The sequence below is a fragment of the Cucumis sativus genome, chromosome 2 (assembly GCF_000004075.3).
Source record: "Cucumis sativus cultivar 9930 chromosome 2, Cucumber_9930_V3, whole genome shotgun sequence".
NCBI lineage: Eukaryota > Viridiplantae > Streptophyta > Magnoliopsida > Cucurbitales > Cucurbitaceae > Cucumis > Cucumis sativus.
Window position 1 is genome coordinate 17,111,007 of NC_026656.2, and position 17,464 is coordinate 17,128,470.

Below are 17,464 nucleotides of genomic sequence, written 5' to 3' on the forward strand. Positions count from 1 at the left end.
ATATACTTCCCTTAAAGTCTTCTTATCCTACTATGGTTACCTTACCAGACCCTAGCCCTCATAGTACAGTCCTACCAACAAATCAAGTTCCTTGGAAAACCTACTATAAGAGGAATCTCAAAACGAAAGCTAAGTCTCCTATTGTTCAGACGGCTCCGGTGTAGAATTCTGAACCAATAAGAGATCAAGGTATGACTGATTCAATTAATTCATATAGTAATAACAGAACATGTGAGAATGACGAGTCTGAGACAACTGTTATGAAAAATATGGGTGAGCAAGGCAGTATTGAGGAGGCCGTTATAGACAGAGAGGACATAATTATTGAGAACGAGGTTGTTGCTGAACATACTGAAAATAGTAGCAGGTATGATTCATCTTTTGATCTTCCTATTGCACTGAGGAAAGGTACAAGGTCATGCACAAAGCACTCCATATGTAATTATGTGTCATACAAGAATCTCTCACCACAGTTGAGAGTTTTTACTGCCAGCCTTGACTCTAGCACAATACCGAAAAATATTCACACTATTAAAGTCCAATCTATTGTTGTAAACAAAGATTGGCCTCTATGCCAGTTGGATGTTAAGAATGCTTTTTTGAATGAAGACCTTGTGGAAGAAGTCTACATGTGCCCTCGCCTGGATTTGAAGCCCAGTTTGGTCAGCAGGTGTGTAAACTCCAGAAATCCCTATATGATCTAAAACAGTCTCCTAAAACATGGTTTGACAGATTCACTACATTTGTCAAGTCCTAAGGGTATAGTCAGGGGCACTCTAATCATACTTTATTTACAAAGGTTTCCAAGACAAGAAAGATTGTTGTTCTAATAGTTTATGTGGATGACATTGTTTTGACTAGAGATGACCAAGCAAAAATCAGTCAACTAAAGTAGAGAATGGATGATGAATTTGAAATCAAGGATTTGGAAAATTTGAAATATTTTCTTGGAATGGAGGTGGCCAAATCTAAAAAAAGTATTTCCGTGTCTAAGAGGAAATACACCATTGATTTGCTAACCGAGACAGGTATGTAGGGATGTCGTCCCGCTGACAATCCTATTGAATTTAACTGCAAACTAGGAAACTCTGATGATCAATATCAGTGCCTTGTGGGTAAATTAATTTACTTATTTCATAATCGTCCTGATATTTCCTTTGTTGAGTATTGTCAGCTAGTTTATGCAGGCTCGATGCTCCTTATGAGGAACACATGGAAGCGGTCAACCGAATTTTGAGATATTTGAAATCAACACCTGGTAAAGTGTTGATATTTAGAAAGACCATTGAGGCATATACTGACTCGAATTGAGCAGGATCTGTTGTTGACAGAAAGTCTGCCTCCGGTTATTGTACCTTTGTTTGGGGCAATCTGGTAACTTGGAGAAGTAAGAAGCAAAGTGTTGTGGCCATTAATTTTCTTATTATAGAAATTTAAGCAGTATAGGGACCTGTTTGAATCTTGTTCTTCCTGTACAATTGCATTGGTTGATCCAGGGATGTGATTTTCGTCAGCTTTAAGTTGCAGCTGTGACTTGTACAGTTGAGAGAAATCCCAAGGTATCCAGACCTAGTGATGACAAATTGCAGATGATGCTTCTAGCTTTGAATTGGACATTGAACCCATGGCAGATACCTCGACGGAAGATCACATGAATTTGGTGTCCCAATTCTGCAATATTAGATCCATCGTTTTTCTTTGAACTGGTTGTTGCTGTACATGGTCCTCTGCCTAAAAGGGGAAGAGCGCTATCAAACATTCAGGCAAATGTTGAATGTATTTCTCTTTTATTTTATAGACAATGACGCTGCTCACCATTTGCTTCCTGAACCACCAATGACAACGAACCCTTCAATGCAAGGCCGTTAAGGAAACGTTCTGTCTCAGCCGGGGGAACCTGCAAATCGAGCTGAGAATCAATTGGTGCCACAAATTTTGTCCGTCGAGCTAATATTTGCACAGTGATGGAAATAAGAAAGAATACGTTGCATTAACAAAATAAAAAACTAAACAGATACAGTTTGTAGTAACTTCCAAATCAAATACATACTTGACCTGTCCATTACGACAACGAAAAAGATAAACCACTTACCACACAAACCTCTAACTGAGATGCAACTACTCATAATATCCAACATTGAGGAGAAAATTGTGTTCATCGGCTAAAAGTGATCCTATCTATAGTTATTAGCACAAGCACTTTTTCCTCAGTATCGAGTAACATCAGGCAACCCAGTCTCAATAAAATGGGTTAATATCAGCTCGAAAGAAATTGCAGATAAATTAAGCTTTTACTTACTGTCAGACTACTTGAGAGTAGATAAAATTTGCCTTAATCTCCGTTAATGAGAAATGGCAGTATAGATATCCAATGGGAGTTACAAAATGTGAGGTGGCAATGATTTAACCACCAATAACAGAATTAATATTCAACTGATTGACAATATCCTAAAAACTCCCCCTCAAGATGAACTTAATATATTCAAAATTCCCATCTTGGACAATACAAGTTTAAAAGAACATGAAGGTAATGCCTAGGTGAAAATGTCAGCAAGCTGGGAAGAACTTTGAATAGGCATCAGTCTGACGTCTCCTTTTGCTGTATGGTCACAGATAAAATGGCAATCAAGCTTGATGTGCATCGCTCTTCCATGAAAAGTTGGATTTGAAGCTATGTGAATAGCAGCAGAGCTATCACAAAACAACAAGGGAGGAGCTGGTATGCTGACTTGTAAGTCTTTAAGTGATCGAACAAGCCAAGAAACTTCACTGACAGTGGCTGCCAATGCCCTGTACTCAGCCTCAGCAGATGAACTTGAAACTGTCGTTTGCTTCTTTGACTTCCATGAGACCAAAAAATCACCAAGAAATACACAAAATCGGGGTGTACACTTGCGAGTATCAAGGCAAGAAGCCCAATCAGCATCACTAAAGGCACTAATCTGAAAGAAGCTTAAAGCTTATAGGAAAACCCCTTGTCCAGGAGTTCCTTTGAGATACCAAACAAAGTGCGAGCTGCTGCAAGTGTGACTGTCTTAGGTTTGCAACATATTGACTGAGCTTATGTACTGCAAACATGATGCCAGGGTGACTAACTATAAGATATAATAATCATCCAATGAGACGCCTACAGAAGGAAGGATCCTCGAGTGGTTTGCTATATTCAGCTCGTAGTTTTATGTATCCACAGGAAGAGATGCTGGTTCTGAGGCAAGAAAGCCACTGTCTTTTAGAGAATAACCAACAGTGAACTAATAATATTCAACTGAGTAACAATATCCTAAACTTACCTTCCAAAGATCCAAGAAAGAAACCTCCAGGTGGCAGGCAATGGCATCACTGTACTCAGTTGTAGCAGTCTGTCCGTGCTATTGATTCCACTATTCGGAAGTCCCAAGTTAACAGTGACTTTTTACTTCTATTAAACTGTGACCAATTTCTCTTACCACTTTTTTTGTCAATGCAATTTCTCTAAGTTGCTTTGAAGTTTCAAAATCTCCAATATCAGAATAGAAATTTGAAGCCTGCAAAAGAATGGCAGGATCTTCAGCTTCGAGGTCCACCAACCACTTTACAATTTTCCTTCCGATTGTTTCATTTCTATGGACTCTACAACTTCTTAACATGGAGCTCCAGATTACACCGTTGACCTTTTCAGGCACCTTTTGAATCAACTTTTCAGCCTCATCCAGTAGACCTGCACGACCAAGAAGATCAACCATACATGAATAGTGTTTCCAGTCTGGTTCAATTCCGTAAAGGGTTTTCATCAACTCAAACACAAATCTTCCTTCTTCGACCAGTCCTGAATGGTTGCACCCTATCAATGCACACAAGAAAGTCACTTTGTCAGGTTTCAGGCCTCTCTGGATCATCATCTTGAGTATTTCAACACCCTCCTTCCCGAGTCCATTTCGAGCATATCCATTGATGATCGAGGTGAAACAAATGACACCAGGGGAATAGATTTCCTCAAAAACTTTCCAAGAGAGCTCAACATGACCACATCTTGAATAAGAATCCATTAAAGAACAAGAAACCACGGAGCTAAATTCAAAGCCTGATTTTATGGCACAACAGTGGAGCAATCTACATCTGCTCAAGTCTGGTGAACATATTGATATTGCTTTTAATGTTGTAGATAGAGTAACCTCATCAAGTCCAATTCTCTCGTCAACCATCAATCCAAACATCTCGATCACATCTTCAATGACACCACAGTGTAACAAAGATGTCATTAAAGAGTTGCAACACTCCAAAGTTCTCACAGAAATACTTTCATAAACGGCCACTGAACTCTCAATATCAAGGCATCTTCCGTACATATTTATCAAGGCCGATTGAAGGTGGCTACTCTCATGACCAAAACCCAGTTTCAGAGCACAAGATTGAATCTGTTTCCCCAACTGGATATTCCTTGTCCGACTAGATAAATTCAAAAGAGCCATTAACGACCGAATTGAGGGCCTTTTCCCCCAAAACTGCATCCGAGAAAACAGCTCAAGTGATTCAGACAAGAAACCGACGTCTGCATAAACTGCAACAATAGAATTCCAGGAAATAACATTATCTAATGGAATACATTCAAATGCATTTTTTGCTTCTGTTAAACTTCTGCAATCAGCGTAGAAATCCACCAAAGCATTTTGAACAAAAATATTTGATTCTACCAATCCGATCTTAACAGCACGGTTATGTAGTTGCTTCCCTTCGTCTAAGAGCTTCTCGTTACCAAATCCTCGAAGCAAATAGGAAAAAGTAAGACCATTTGGCTCTAAGCCTTCCAACTGCATTTTCGAGAAAAATCCCTGAAGCTTTTCGAATTGCCTCAGTTCACAGCACCAACGAAGCAACAAGTTCCAAACAGCTATATTTCGCTGCGGCAACTCATCGAACAGCTTCAAAGCTACAGTATGAAGACCCATTCTCATATAGAAACCAATTAGCGAGCTGGCAATAAACAAATTCAAAGTAAATCCAAAAAGAACAACCCTGCAGTGAATTTGACTTCCTTCTTTGAAAAAATCCATGTTGCTACAAGTACCCAAGACTGAAGTAAATGTTGACGCACTTTCTCTAATACCTCGTAAAACCATTTGGCTGTATATACCAAATGCGCGCTGTGGATATCCATTGTGAAGACACCCAGAAATTAGCAAATTGTATGTAACAACGTCATGAAGAGGCATTTCATCGAACAATTTAATAGCAGAGTCGAGATGGCCCAGTTTTATGAGTTTATTGATTTGTCGATTCTTAAGGTATATAAGATCACGAGCATGGACATGCAGACCCAAAGGAGAGTATGGATGTGGTAAATGGATTGGTGATGTTGTGGCTACAAATTCGGATTTTACAGGAGTAATAGTTCTGACGAAGGAAGCGAATTTACTGACCATTCGCATCACAGTTTCAGCTTCTCCGAAAGCCGAACAAGGGCTCTAGCTCTACTATACAACTTAGAAAGGTTTGATGTGATCCGTGACCGAGAGGGACCAAAGAAATGGCGCTTAAATTGTTGTTCATAAACAACAGGATTGTCGTTGATATATTTTAAGTTTTAATTAAGAGATTATCAGTCCTTATCCACGTCCACAGAGTGAACAGAAGACGGCTTTCTAAATCTACACTGACAACAGAAAAAAATAATAACCCTACCACTTTATTTCTTCACAAATAGAAAATTTTACAAACAACATTGTAAATTTTATCAAGGATCAAACTTAAAAAATGTTGGTATAGTTTGTAAATATTTTAAATATTTATTATTTTTTTATCTTAACAAATTTATAAAATATTTTGAATTATATTGTTGATTTTATAATTATTTTTTAATTTATTGAAAATTTGATGGGGTAATTATAAGTATTACCCCACGGATAATTCTGCAATTTACCAAAAGAAAAACCAATTTAAAAAAAAATTAAGCTTATTTTTAAAAACTCAATAACTAAAAAAACCTACATTAAAAAAGAAAAAAAAAGGCGTACTTTTTGTTAAGCGTCCGATGGGAAGAAAATCCAACGGTGGGTGTTAGTATTGAAATACGCAGTTCTCTTGACTGAGCCTGGCTTAGATTTGGGAACAAGAGCCAACCCCTTTCGACCGAGAAGCCGTCGTCTTCACCATATTCGCCTGAGCCATTCGATAGCCACGTTTGAGGAAGAATTAGGACTGCCATGGGGAAGCAACCGGTTCGTATGAAGGCTGTGGTCTACGCTTTATCGCCATTCCAGCAGAAGATCATGTCAGGGTTATGGAATGACTTGTCCGGCAAGATTCACCATAAGATCTCCGAGAACTGGATCAGTGCCGCCCTTCTAATTACTCCTGTCGTCGGCTCCTACACGTATTCTTTTTTAAACTCCTTGTTCTTTTCCTTAATTTTCTTATTTTTTAAATTTAGAATTTAGGGTTTGCTTGTCGAATGGTTTCATCCTTTCATATTTCTAGCTGTTATCATTTAAAAATATGGAAAAATAAAATGAAATCATAACTTGTTTTTCGATGAGCTTGGTAGCTTTGTATTTTGATAACTCTTGGTTGGGTCCAATTTAGATAAGATTTTATTTCTTGATCAGATACAAACTGGAAAGGCATAATTCGGCGACGTAGAATTCCTGTAATGATTTGGTCTTTTCTGGACTTAGCCTTAGATCGAAAGTGAAATATTTCTCCCGAAGCTATCATATTTGAAATATTCGCCTATACGAATTTCTACTGAACTGAGGGCATTTTTTTTTATAGATTTCATCTTATTGAGCATACAGGTTTGATTGATTGTTTATTCTTTGGAATGGAATAGAAAGCTGTGTTGTTTTTTTTAAAAAAAAAGTATAGGCATTACTTTACCTTATTGAAATTGTTCCTAGGTCATGTCAATCAGATCTTTGATCACCCTTCTCGGGTATGTGTATAGTTTCAATTGCTTTAGTCTGTCTTTAATTAGCAAAACTAGTTCTGTATTTTGCATAGGTTGGAAGTAATAGTATTTTAGATATAGATTACAGAAAAGACATTAAGAAGTACCATCCCCTAATCCAAGATTGATCCGGGCAAGAGGTTTAAAAAAACAATCCCAAACTCGTGTTGGATGATAATCCATGTTATTTAAGTGGGGCGTAAGAATAATTTTTTTGGGCATTTCCATGCACGAGAAAAGGTATTTATATAAGAATTTTGAGCACTAGATGGAAATGGAATGGTTTGAATTTTTGTTTTGGTTTTGGTTTTATGTTTTTGAAAATTATTCTTGTTTCTAACAACTTTCTGAAAGCTTTTCACCTTTCTTGAAATGCCTAAAGTTTTCCTTTTTATCTAAAGCGTGCACATTGCATCAACAGATAAAAGATGTCTCTCATGCGGTGTTAGTGTTAGACAAGGCCTAATCTTTCATGGATGTTTTTTCCTTCTATTTTCTTGAATTTTGATTGAAGTATCGTTTGTGTATATATTACATATTACACGCATAGGATAGATGAGTTCATGAAAATGTTGAAGCATATCTTGATTTTGATCTCCACGCAATGAAGGCATGATCATGTCTGTAAATGGACGCAGGTACGTACAGCAGTACAAGGAGAAGGAGAAGTTGTCTCACAGGTACTGAGCGCCTGGTCCCTTGATGTGATATGCCATCCCTCTACCTTGAAGAACTTTTGATCTTTATCTATTTTTTTGTTATATGCAAATGGAGCTCTGGTTTGTTAGACTATGAGGATGTGCTTTTATTTTGAGGAACATTTTCTCTCTTGTTTGTTGGAATAAATTACAACATTTTTTTGTTGTCAATGTGAACTATTATATAAAGATCAGTGTTATATTCCGTGATATCAAAGTATGACAAAAGCAGGACAGGACCAACATATTCATCCTTTCGTCTACTGATTAACTTTGTTCTATTTATTGTTTTCCCAATTCCTGCAAATCGTTTATCTGGCTTGGCATACAGATGGAACAGATACACTAATAAATATGATAAGTTCTTATTACCTCTTTCGACTGGTTTTTTGGAGAAATCAATCAATTTTTTCTCTTGGCATGAACTAAAATTGATTAAGGAAAATCTAAAATCATTTTGAATTTATTTTGGTTTAATTAGTTGATTGGTGATTTTTGTGTAAAATATTGTTGGGTTGCTATTTGTGATTTTTTTTTTTAAATTCTAGATATTGAAATAAAAGGGGTATGTCATTAAGTTTTTAGTAAAACACACAATTATATATGTTTTGAATCTTTTTCATTATCTGTTGTAAACATTCACTCCACTCAAAATATCAATAATGTATAGAAGAGTTAAGCAACAAAATTAAAGGCAAATATCAAATTATACCTTTACACTTCAGTGTTGTATTAACTTTCACAAATACATCAAAACCATGTACATTCATACAATATAATTTAAACCTTCAATTTTAAAGGGTAAAAGATAATGTATGGTTTAAATAGGTATACAATTATCAATTATCAATTTAATTTGATATAAACTCTAAATTAAAAGTTTTCATAAAATAAATAGAAATAGATATTGGTTATATCGATTTTTTTTACCGTAAAGATTTGAGATATTACTTTGTTTTAATGTTACTGACTTCTATTTACTCTTGTTTCAAATATTTGATTATTTTTTATTTAGCATGCTATTCAACAGACAAACTGATATACTTTATCAATCGGCATACTTATTTTTATCATATTTGGCTTCTTCTTTTTTTCTTTCTTTTGTACTAAAAAACTTTCAACTAATCTCGATAGTATATACTAACTGCATGGTGTCAACTAATATGCCAATATGAGGTACGTTAATTGATTTTAAGTTTTGCTTAATTAGAAATTGGTTGGAGCCTGTGTGTTTATTTATAGTTTTGGAATTTTTTGTGTAGATGCCACAAATTCCACCTTCATCGATGGATCCCTTATTCCTTCAATCATCTCGAGTTGGACGCCGTAGCCTCAAGCCAAGCATCTGATCTGAATTTGACGACAAATCCGACCCACAGGTCTTGAGGAGTTCCACGAGCACAGCGACAACGACTATACAGCAACAACGACTGCAACTTAAAAAAAAAGGACGCTCGATCGGAAAGGCAAGCTAGGGCATTCGAATCAGTTGAGGGTTTTGCCGGAAGCCTCGTGTGCTTAATTTATGATTGTGCCAATTGAGGTAACTAAATGGTTTAACTTAAAAAATATTTTTTTAAAAAAAAACAATTTTTTTAAACAACTATGTACAAAATGTAGAAAAAGGGCGGAGTTAGATTAGATAACTGGAAATTGGAAATCGGAAGTCGAAATTGGGAGAAGACGGGTTGTTGGGGGATGCCTTGTTTTAGAGACGAGTCCCTTGCGGTTCGCGCCTATACAGTTTGCGATGAGTCAAGGTCCACTCCACCTCTGTTATTTCTTCTCCGCATGATCGAAGGAAGATCTATTTAGCTTGTTCATTTTGAAATTCAACAGGTATTTGATTGTGAGGAACGTCCCGGCATTGGGTTGTGGAGATGACTTGCACAAACTGTTCTCCTCCTACGGGAACCTTGAAGAGTAACTTCAATCCTCGTTTCCCCTTCTTAATTCCCGTACTTTCTTTTCTAATTCCTCAGATGGGATGATACTTTTTTACCGCTCCCTCGTCACATGCTTCCCCCATGTTTGATTGGATTAGCTTCTCATAATTTTAATAACTCACTCAGGTGTAAACCCATGGATGCAGAAGAATGTGATGAATTCACAGACGTTTATTTTGTCAAATTTCATTTGGTCACCAATGCCAGGTATTTGCACCTTTCTACTGGTTTTTCTTTTGTTTTAAAGAATGCGTTATTGTGCCCCTGAGTTTGGACCATAACAATTTAGCTTTCAGGTTTGCAAAAAGAAAATTGGATGAGTTTGTTTTCCTTGGTAATCGGCTCCAAGTCTCTTATGCGCCTGAGTTTGAAAGCTTGCTTGATACAAAGGAAAAGCTGGAAGTTAGGAGACGGGAAGTTTTAGCACGATTGGATTGTAAGTTATGCTTTGGCATATATATGTGTGTCTGTGTGTGTGTATGATAGGAAGTTGTTGCTTTGGGTACATTTGGAAGATAGTAACTTAAAAATCCAACAAAACCCACGTTATAGTTCAGAAATGCCGTTTCCTTCCAATAGTTCATTTTTTTTTTTTTTAAGCATGTAATAACTTTTGTATCAGCTGGCAGACCAAGAGGAACTGCAGTTAGTTCAACAACCGCAAAGCTTACAAATCAATCTCGCTCTCATTATACTCTTAAACAGAAGAACTCCCTTGAAAAGAGGTTTGAGCCAAATTAAAAAATTTGCAGTTCCTGCAAACTTGACAAGTTTGTTTAAACTCTCTCTCTCTCTCTAGTAGGAATTATGGAGACGCAGCACTCATTTCCAATCCCCATGTTTCTCAAATAACAAGAGTTTCCTCTGACCAGGTTTGTCACCATGGCTGTTTTCCTTCCCTTTTCATGTCATCTTTTATGTTACAGTAATTATTAACAATGCTAGCAAACAACTATTCTGTTTTCTTTTAGTTTAAGCTTCTCTTGTACACGTGATATTTGAACATAATTCTGTGCTGCAATATGGGTGCAAGTAGTTCAGTCCAACAGATTGCATGATTATGTCAAGTACTTAAGCACCTTGGAGAACCACACCCCAAAAGCTAGCTATTGGGGTGGGAGAGCCAAACCACTTAAGTGCCACATTGATCATTAGTAGATTTCTTTGAAAGGTCAATGCAATGTGATAGGTTGCAAGCACAAAATTAGGAAGCTAGATGATTTCTCTTTATTTGTTATGTTATTAGGCACAAAAATTCTGAGGCATTGGAGAAGTCTAGGTTCTCCCAACCATCTGTGAAAATACTAGTCGGGGATATATTAGGAATCTTAGTTAGGATAGTAGAACGGGGATAGTGGTATTTAATTGGTGGTGTCGTGGTTATCAGTAAGGAGAATTGGGGACCTTAGAGGGGAAATGATTTTGGTATTATCGAGTGTAGGACTTTAGAGAGAGACACGGTCCCTCGAAAGGCTATAAATATTGAAATTTCTTTTGATATTGCAATATATTCCTATCTTTGTGTTTTCTATTTTGTTCACCATTAGGAGAATCCTAACGCCATCTCCTGATTTTTCCTTTGTTTCCTTGTACTTTCCTTGCCCTTTTACTAGTCCGTTCAAATAAAATAGTGGAGTGATCTGCAATCAACCTAGTGGTATTTTATTTTATTCGACTCCTGTACACACCATATACACATACATGAAACAAGCACTTCTTGGTGTCTATAGTGCAACTGAATCACTAATGAGCCCGTGGATGGAAATTATGGGTAGGGGTCTTGATTTTCTTTAGATGAAGCTAGAGCTTCTTGGTGGCTACTGGCTAAATGGTGTGGTACGTTGTCTGAAGTGAAGTGCATAGACGTTTGAGAATGTGGTTTTGCATCCAAGTGTTGAGAAAAGAATTTTTTTGGTGACAGGTGAGCAAAAGCCAAAGATGGAGGTGATGGAAACAATATCTTAAGAAAGAGATTGTTGTAATCACTCCACCCCTAAACCCTAATCTCCATTCTTCGTCATTCCTCTTTAGGAACAACCAAGAGCTTTGGTTCCGGATTCGTGCAATAAGTTTTTGTGGTTTAAGTCAAATTTATCACAAGGGGAAACCATCAAACCTCTCTGAAGTTTAAATTCTTTAAATGTATAAAAGAATTCCACGATAAAGCAAGTATTGGGATTTAACTTGTATGAAAGATGAGAGTAACTTATAAATCTCAGTCTACGATTGGACTAATCAATAGAATTAACTAACTGGCATTAACAATTTGACTAATTATCTTAATCAAATTAGCTAATTAGACAAGTCATAGAATTATGTTTCCTGCGCTTGCTATCTCCGTTCTTTCTTGTCATAGTAGTTGATTACCTCTGTAGACATCTAACGAAGGGCTTAAGAATAATATATTTCTCTCATTATGTTCCTGCGATGTGTTTTTAAAAGGTAATATTGTTTTATCACATCTATGATAATTGCCTTGCACTATCCACTCAAGAAGTGCAAAGGTACGGTTTACCAAGTATTCTAGATCACCTATTCTAGGGGAGACCATTCTATATGCTACCTTTTGGTATACTTTCAATTTTTTTCAGTTTCAGGTTATTGACAATTTTCTTTTTTCCTTCGATTGTTTTGGAAGTTTTATTTCACTTTTGTTTGATACAGAGCAATGAAGTCTTTGGTTGTCTATAGTAAATTTTGTCTATCCTATTGAATTTTTTTTTTATGATGTACGTGTCTTAGTGATGTTGGTTGGCTCATTTTCACTAGGTTGGGCAAAAGGTAACGAAGGTTAAAGGAACATTCTTGATAATGGCTTTTGAACCTTCTTGTGCCTAGGTGTTCATATTTGCATGTTACTTCTTTTTCTATTTTTATTCTTGTCCTTGTTGCGTAGTCTCTCTCTCTCTCTCTTTTCCTTTTTTCTTTTTTTGTGGCGGAAAATGTCACTTTATTCTTGAGTACAGGATTACTTCGCATCTGAATCTATGAATCAAACTGTGCATCTCGTCAGGGAAAAGCTTGATAAGGTTATAAAACTTATATTCATATAATTTATTCTCTACATTTGAGCGCATTTGTTATTCATATATTGCTTCTTACCTTTGTGTTTTAGATTCAATCAAGCAGCGAACATCTGCAAGCTGGACCTGCGAGCAAGAAATCACGTATGGACAATAGGAGGAGAATCTAATGCTTGCCGACCTCTTTATAGAGACGGTTAATAGGTGTTTCAACGTTGTATCAAAAGTTATTATTTTGACATGTCGCATATAGGCAGATTTGCAGTGTACACAAATTAAACTGTTTGATCTTTTATTCCAAAGGTGGAAAAGGAATAGCGCATGCAACAAACTTCTGTAGAGGAGTGTTTTATTGTCATCACTATAGCACGCATTGCTATTAGCAGTTCTTCTCACACGAGGATCGTGATTGTAGATTTATAGAACAACTTTTTACCAAAATTTCATACCGACTTATTAATTACTCCGGGAAGATGGATGGAATGACCACTCCTAGAACATTAATAATAGTTTTAGAAAAAACGGTGGGTATTGTTAAAAAATTTTTAACGACAACAATGAGTAAAGAATCCATCAACCAGAAGAAGATCAGAGATGTGGGGCGTGAAAAGAGAATGTAATTGTTCTTCATGCTAAGACGAGTAAACTTTCAAATGAGCAACTTTAACGTTCACCTTAGTGATTAAAACAATGCAGGTATATATCATACAGACAGAAGGAAAACGTGATTTTGTTTTGCCCTTTGGTAAGATTCTTAATTTAGGACAAGTAGACTTGGATACCAGCCGTTTTGATCAAGTGACAGACAGGACAGACATTTACAAGTCCATCGCAATCTTTACACAAACATAAATGTCTACAAGGCATAAGTAGGATGGAAACCTCTTTTGCCTTGCATGCTCTGCAAATCATGTATTCTTTGCTGGTTGAAGGTTTTATTGTCCCACCTGGAACATTTACGTAATTGTTTGGATCGATGTTTGAGGCAGCATCATCCACTTCACTATCTCCAAACCCTTCCTTCGCTTGGTCAGCACCCTGCGAGATGGCATGCTGAAGATTGTTTTTCAGGACATTTACAACTGACTCGTTGTACTTTGCTCTGCAATGCCAATTTTGAGCTTCCGTGGCCACATGCTTTATTCTCTCCACTAGCTCTCTGTTTTTACGGTTCATGCTCTCAATTTCAACATCCTTTTCATGTAGTTTCTTTTCGATGCCTTTCTCAACCGCACTAAGAAAGGAAGCCATATGTCTTTGCTTCATGTCCCTAATTCCCTTTGCCAAATGTTCTTCCTGTTTGCCAGGCAGATGGAAAATCTAACACATTAGACGCAATTGAATCAACCGCATTGAAGGTTACTTAAACATGAGCACCCCATTTACAGGCATCACGTGCAAGTGATTGTAATTGCTATAGAGAGAAATAAGCTCTTAATGAACTAATTAGGCCACAATCGCAAACATCTTCAAGGAAATAATATCACAAACTATTTTAGTTTTATCCCTATGCAGCATGCACTCTTGTTAAAATCCAGAAGAGCAGAATGTCCTAGAAGCTCTGAGGAGATTAAAGTACCTGAATTTTAATATATTGATCAAATTCTTCCTTTTGTCTATCAACCTCAGTCCTGATATTATCACCAAGTGAAAAAATGATTGAAGGTGCAGCTGTTATACTTCCACTGGCAGTGGTAACAGAGGAATTGTGTTCATCATCATCATATGATAGTCTTAAGCCTGTTGATACAGCATTTGGGTTTCTAATGCTTGTTGAACGATTAGCGTCATCTTGACAAGCATAATTTAGGGAAATCTGAAGCTTCTGCTGTCTTGAGAAATCTTCTGTTTCCCTACTTCTTTTGTTAGGGCGAAGCATTGGAACCATTTGCTCGTTTCCAAAATAATTTACAGGCTCGATTCCACAACTAACGGGCACTACAACATAAATTGTGAATTCTATGAGACAGGACAACTGAAGAACATTTAACAAGATCTGATTAATCTTCCAAATACGGATCAGACTTGCATTGTTATTCAAATCATTTACTCTGGCTAGACATACTTATAAATAAAAAATTACGGAATGCAGTAAGTTGAAATCAGATATTTTAGAGACAAGAAACTCACAGTTCCCAAATAACTGCAGCTGACCAGAAGCATTATTTTGATACTGAGTTCGTTTTTCATCAAGGAAAACGGGAAGCAAACCATTTCCATTGTTGCCACCCAACATTTTCCAGAGAATTGAATCGATGACCTTCAGATAAAGAGAAAATTAAAATACGGACAGCACGGAAGGCTCACTGCCTGCAAAAGGAGACAGCAGTCTTAATCATTCTATTCACTGATGGGAAAAAAACAGCGAGGAAGAAAAAGGACAATAATATGAATTTTTAAGTACGAGTGGAGTATGGAGATATGAAGCTCCAACCTCAAATGAAAAAAATTCATATGTCAATTAACCTTGGGCTATGGTTACTTTGGCATTACATGTAGACAAGCAAGAAACAAGGCTTAGAGTATTCTGTGAGTCGGTTCTCAAAAATGCCAAAAATCTTGGATGGATTAAGTTATTGAACAGACATCGCATTGCCACAAAAGTTTCATTGTTAATAAAACAAAAGGGGGCTCATCTTCAACAGATCCTATTATGAAACATGGGTATGATATTCCAGGACTGAATTCAGTATTTGAAACCCCATAATGGGCAATCAATATTCCTACAGAATCCAGATATCCGTAGCATTTACTATGAATAACAACCCATCCAAATAGGTGAAAATACGAGAAACTAACCACCATCACGTTTTCGTTAGAAAGTCAAACCTAAACATAAACATAAAATTCAAGGGAAGCACGAATTCAGAAATAACAATAGAGGGAGATCAGATCAGAAGAAATAGCAGGAGTTGAATCAATCATAAAACCATGTAGCGATAGTCAGAAAAAACATCAACAGGGATGGGGACGCGGCAAAAGGAACGGGAAAAAGCTTAGTGTATCAGAAGTGGGGATATCTAAACGAGGAAAGTTAGGGAGATTGATGAGCAGGTTTGACCGGAATCGCATAATGAAGGAAGAGGCAATCAAACAATTTTGACAAGGAACAATGTTTAGTTGAGATCATGATTGGAAGTTTTCCTTATGAGGCACGACTTTAGCAACGATGCAAACATGAAAGTAGGGGAAGAAAAGGATTACCTTAAGAAGAAGTCATATGGGCAGTGCGAGATGAGAAGAAATATCATCTCCAGATCCTGCCATTCAACAATCCACACAGATTTATCTACATGATTCACAAGCAATACATATACACACATAGTAATAGCGAAAAGAAGAAGAAATATGTATAATATTATAAAAGATAGAAATACCTTGAAGATTGTATATGTAGAATCGAATGTTGAAGGAGGAGGAATAGGATCTAGAAATATGTGTGTGCGTGTGTGTGTGTGTGTGTGTATAGAGAGAGAGAGAGCGAGAGGAAAGGGAAAAGATTGATGGAGGGTTCTGGAGAGGTAAGGTAACCGACGAAAAGGATGAGGAAGAAGAAGAAGACGATGAAGATGAAGAATTATAGGAGAGAGAGGAAGAGGAATTGTAGGGAGGTGGTGCGGTGGGAGTGGAAAATTTATTAGAATGAAATGAATGAATCGGTGGTAGTGGTTACGCAAACGGATTTCCGTTCCCTTTATATATATATAATAATTTTATTATTTACGAAACACAAATTAATGAATTATGATGGAAGGGAAAGAAGAAGAAGAAGATGAAGAAGATGAAGAAGAAAAGAGAAGAGGGATGAAAGTTAATATCACATTTTCAACTCTGGACCCCACCCACTTTTTATTTCTCTTTTCTCTTTTTAAATTTCATTGCATTTCCATTTTTCCATTACAAATTTGGGTGCTTCGGTGGCAACACAACACGGTTTCTAATTCAAATTTAACTTCCTAAATAAAATCAATTTCTTAAGGCTTAAACTACACACTCTTCCAATTGGATTATCTATTTATTGATTTTAAAGATATGTTAATTATTGTTGGAATATGGAATATTGTGGTGTTTTTAAAACAATACTACCGTTACTTATGTTTTTGTCTTTTGATTTTGAATTTGTACAGGAATGGCCATTTCACGTAACTGCCCCTGCATCTTTATTTTAGAATATTTGGTAATATCATAATTTTTCAATCCATCCAAATATAATTAAAATGAAAATTGAAATGATGAGCGTAGCCCGTAGGATGTAGGATTAGGAGGTTGTGTAGGAGATAGGGAGAGTTAGGAGTGTGAGTGTGAGTGGGAGTGGGAGCATTATTATTCATTCATTTACCAATGACCATAAAAAATAAAAATAAAAATCATAAAAGGCGGGGGGTGGGGCGGGAAACAAGGCCTTGTGTTGCGTAATTACATTGCCTTAATGTGTTATTCAATATTCAACGTGCATCCTTCCCTCCCCTCGCTGCCTCGGCCCCACGTCTACTTTTTCTTTTCTTTTCTTTTTGGCGCGCAATTCCTTTGCATTTGTAGCGATGAACCCCCCCCCCCCCCCCCCCCCCCCCCCCCACACCAACCTGCCCTCCTCACGGATCTCCATTCCCCGATTTCCGGGTCACCATTTCTCCGTTTTTCCATTTTCTTTTCATCTCATTCCCATCTTTACTTTACTTCCCACCCTCACTTATCCTTTTCTTTTTCCCCCCCTCCCTTCTAAATTCAAATTTAACCCTCCATTTTCCTTCCTATTTTTAATACCCCTTCCTTTTCCAACAATCTCATCTTTTATTCCACTCTTTCAATTACTATTTCATCACAATATTAAATAAATAAATAAATAATTGTTACCAACATATATAGAAATGGAAA

The 17,464-nt window shown here is 36.8% G+C and overlaps 4 protein-coding genes across 8 annotated transcripts; 2 read left to right on the forward strand and 2 right to left on the reverse strand.

Moving 5' to 3' along the window:
* Positions 1–2,272: 2,272 nt before the first annotated feature.
* LOC105434631 (pentatricopeptide repeat-containing protein At4g39530) lies at positions 2,273–5,616 on the reverse strand. The gene is made up of 2 exons (XM_011651182.2): positions 3,291–5,616; positions 2,273–3,205 (listed from the first exon to the last, which is right to left on the reverse strand). Exon 1 carries the CDS (start codon positions 5,403–5,405, stop codon positions 3,399–3,401), a length of 2,007 nt encoding a protein of 668 aa, XP_011649484.1. The 5' UTR covers positions 5,406–5,616; the 3' UTR covers positions 2,273–3,205; positions 3,291–3,398.
* Positions 5,617–6,026: 410 nt separating this feature from the next.
* LOC101210607 (cytochrome b-c1 complex subunit 8) lies at positions 6,027–7,877 on the forward strand. Its single transcript, XM_004142930.3, has 2 exons — positions 6,027–6,349; positions 7,561–7,877. The coding sequence occupies exons 1-2, from the start codon at positions 6,180–6,182 to the stop codon at positions 7,607–7,609; spliced, it is 219 nt and encodes a 72-aa protein (XP_004142978.1). The 5' UTR covers positions 6,027–6,179; the 3' UTR covers positions 7,610–7,877.
* A 789-nt stretch (positions 7,878–8,666) lies between these two features.
* On the forward strand, positions 8,667–13,030 carry LOC101209620 (RNA-binding protein 48). Of its 4 annotated transcripts, none has more exons than XM_011651183.2 (10): positions 8,667–8,796; positions 8,883–9,163; positions 9,241–9,380; positions 9,460–9,543; positions 9,693–9,773; positions 9,863–10,002; positions 10,189–10,291; positions 10,366–10,438; positions 12,533–12,595; positions 12,682–13,030. In XM_011651183.2, the coding sequence occupies exons 2-10, from the start codon at positions 9,146–9,148 to the stop codon at positions 12,757–12,759; spliced, it is 780 nt and encodes a 259-aa protein (XP_011649485.1). In that variant the 5' UTR covers positions 8,667–8,796; positions 8,883–9,145; the 3' UTR covers positions 12,760–13,030. The 4 variants fall into 4 exon arrangements, with proteins under 4 accessions (XP_011649485.1, XP_031736618.1, XP_031736619.1 ...); XM_031880758.1 differs by having other exon boundaries at positions 12,580–12,595; XM_031880759.1 differs by having other exon boundaries at positions 8,668–8,796; positions 10,369–10,438; positions 12,580–12,595.
* Positions 13,031–13,190: 160 nt separating this feature from the next.
* Positions 13,191–16,352, reverse strand: LOC101209865 (BOI-related E3 ubiquitin-protein ligase 1). 2 transcript variants are annotated; one of them, XM_011651185.2, is made up of 5 exons: positions 15,967–16,352; positions 15,794–15,849; positions 14,720–14,849; positions 14,169–14,527; positions 13,191–13,885 (listed from the first exon to the last, which is right to left on the reverse strand). In XM_011651185.2, the coding sequence occupies exons 3-5, from the start codon at positions 14,823–14,825 to the stop codon at positions 13,349–13,351; spliced, it is 1,002 nt and encodes a 333-aa protein (XP_011649487.1). In that variant the 5' UTR covers positions 14,826–14,849; positions 15,794–15,849; positions 15,967–16,352; the 3' UTR covers positions 13,191–13,348. The 2 variants fall into 2 exon arrangements, with proteins under 2 accessions (XP_011649487.1, XP_011649486.1); XM_011651184.2 differs by having other exon boundaries at positions 14,720–14,899.
* Positions 16,353–17,464: the final 1,112 nt, after the last annotated feature.

Excerpts from the sequence above, each read along its gene's own strand:
- LOC101210607 (XM_004142930.3), top strand. The coding sequence starts at position 6,180 with ATGGGGAAGCAACCGGTTCGTATGAAGGCTGTGGTCTACGCTTTATCG. Across the intron at positions 6,350-7,560 it reads CCTGTCGTCGGCTCCTACAC|GTACGTACAGCAGTACAAGG; the intron begins GTATTCTTTTTT and ends AAATGGACGCAG.
- LOC101209865 (XM_011651185.2), bottom strand. The coding sequence starts at position 14,825 with ATGTTGGGTGGCAACAATGGAAATGGTTTGCTTCCCGTTTTCCTTGAT. Across the intron at positions 14,528-14,719 it reads GCTGCAGTTATTTGGGAACT|TGCCCGTTAGTTGTGGAATC; the intron begins GTGAGTTTCTTG and ends TTTATGTTGTAG. Across the intron at positions 13,886-14,168 it reads ATCAATATATTAAAATTCAG|GAAGAACATTTGGCAAAGGG; the intron begins GTACTTTAATCT and ends CCTGGCAAACAG.
- LOC105434631 (XM_011651182.2), bottom strand. The coding sequence starts at position 5,405 with ATGCGAATGGTCAGTAAATTCGCTTCCTTCGTCAGAACTATTACTCCT.
- LOC101209620 (XM_011651183.2), top strand. Across the intron at positions 9,544-9,692 it reads TCCTACGGGAACCTTGAAGA|GTGTAAACCCATGGATGCAG; the intron begins GTAACTTCAATC and ends TAACTCACTCAG. Across the intron at positions 9,774-9,862 it reads CATTTGGTCACCAATGCCAG|GTTTGCAAAAAGAAAATTGG; the intron begins GTATTTGCACCT and ends TTTAGCTTTCAG.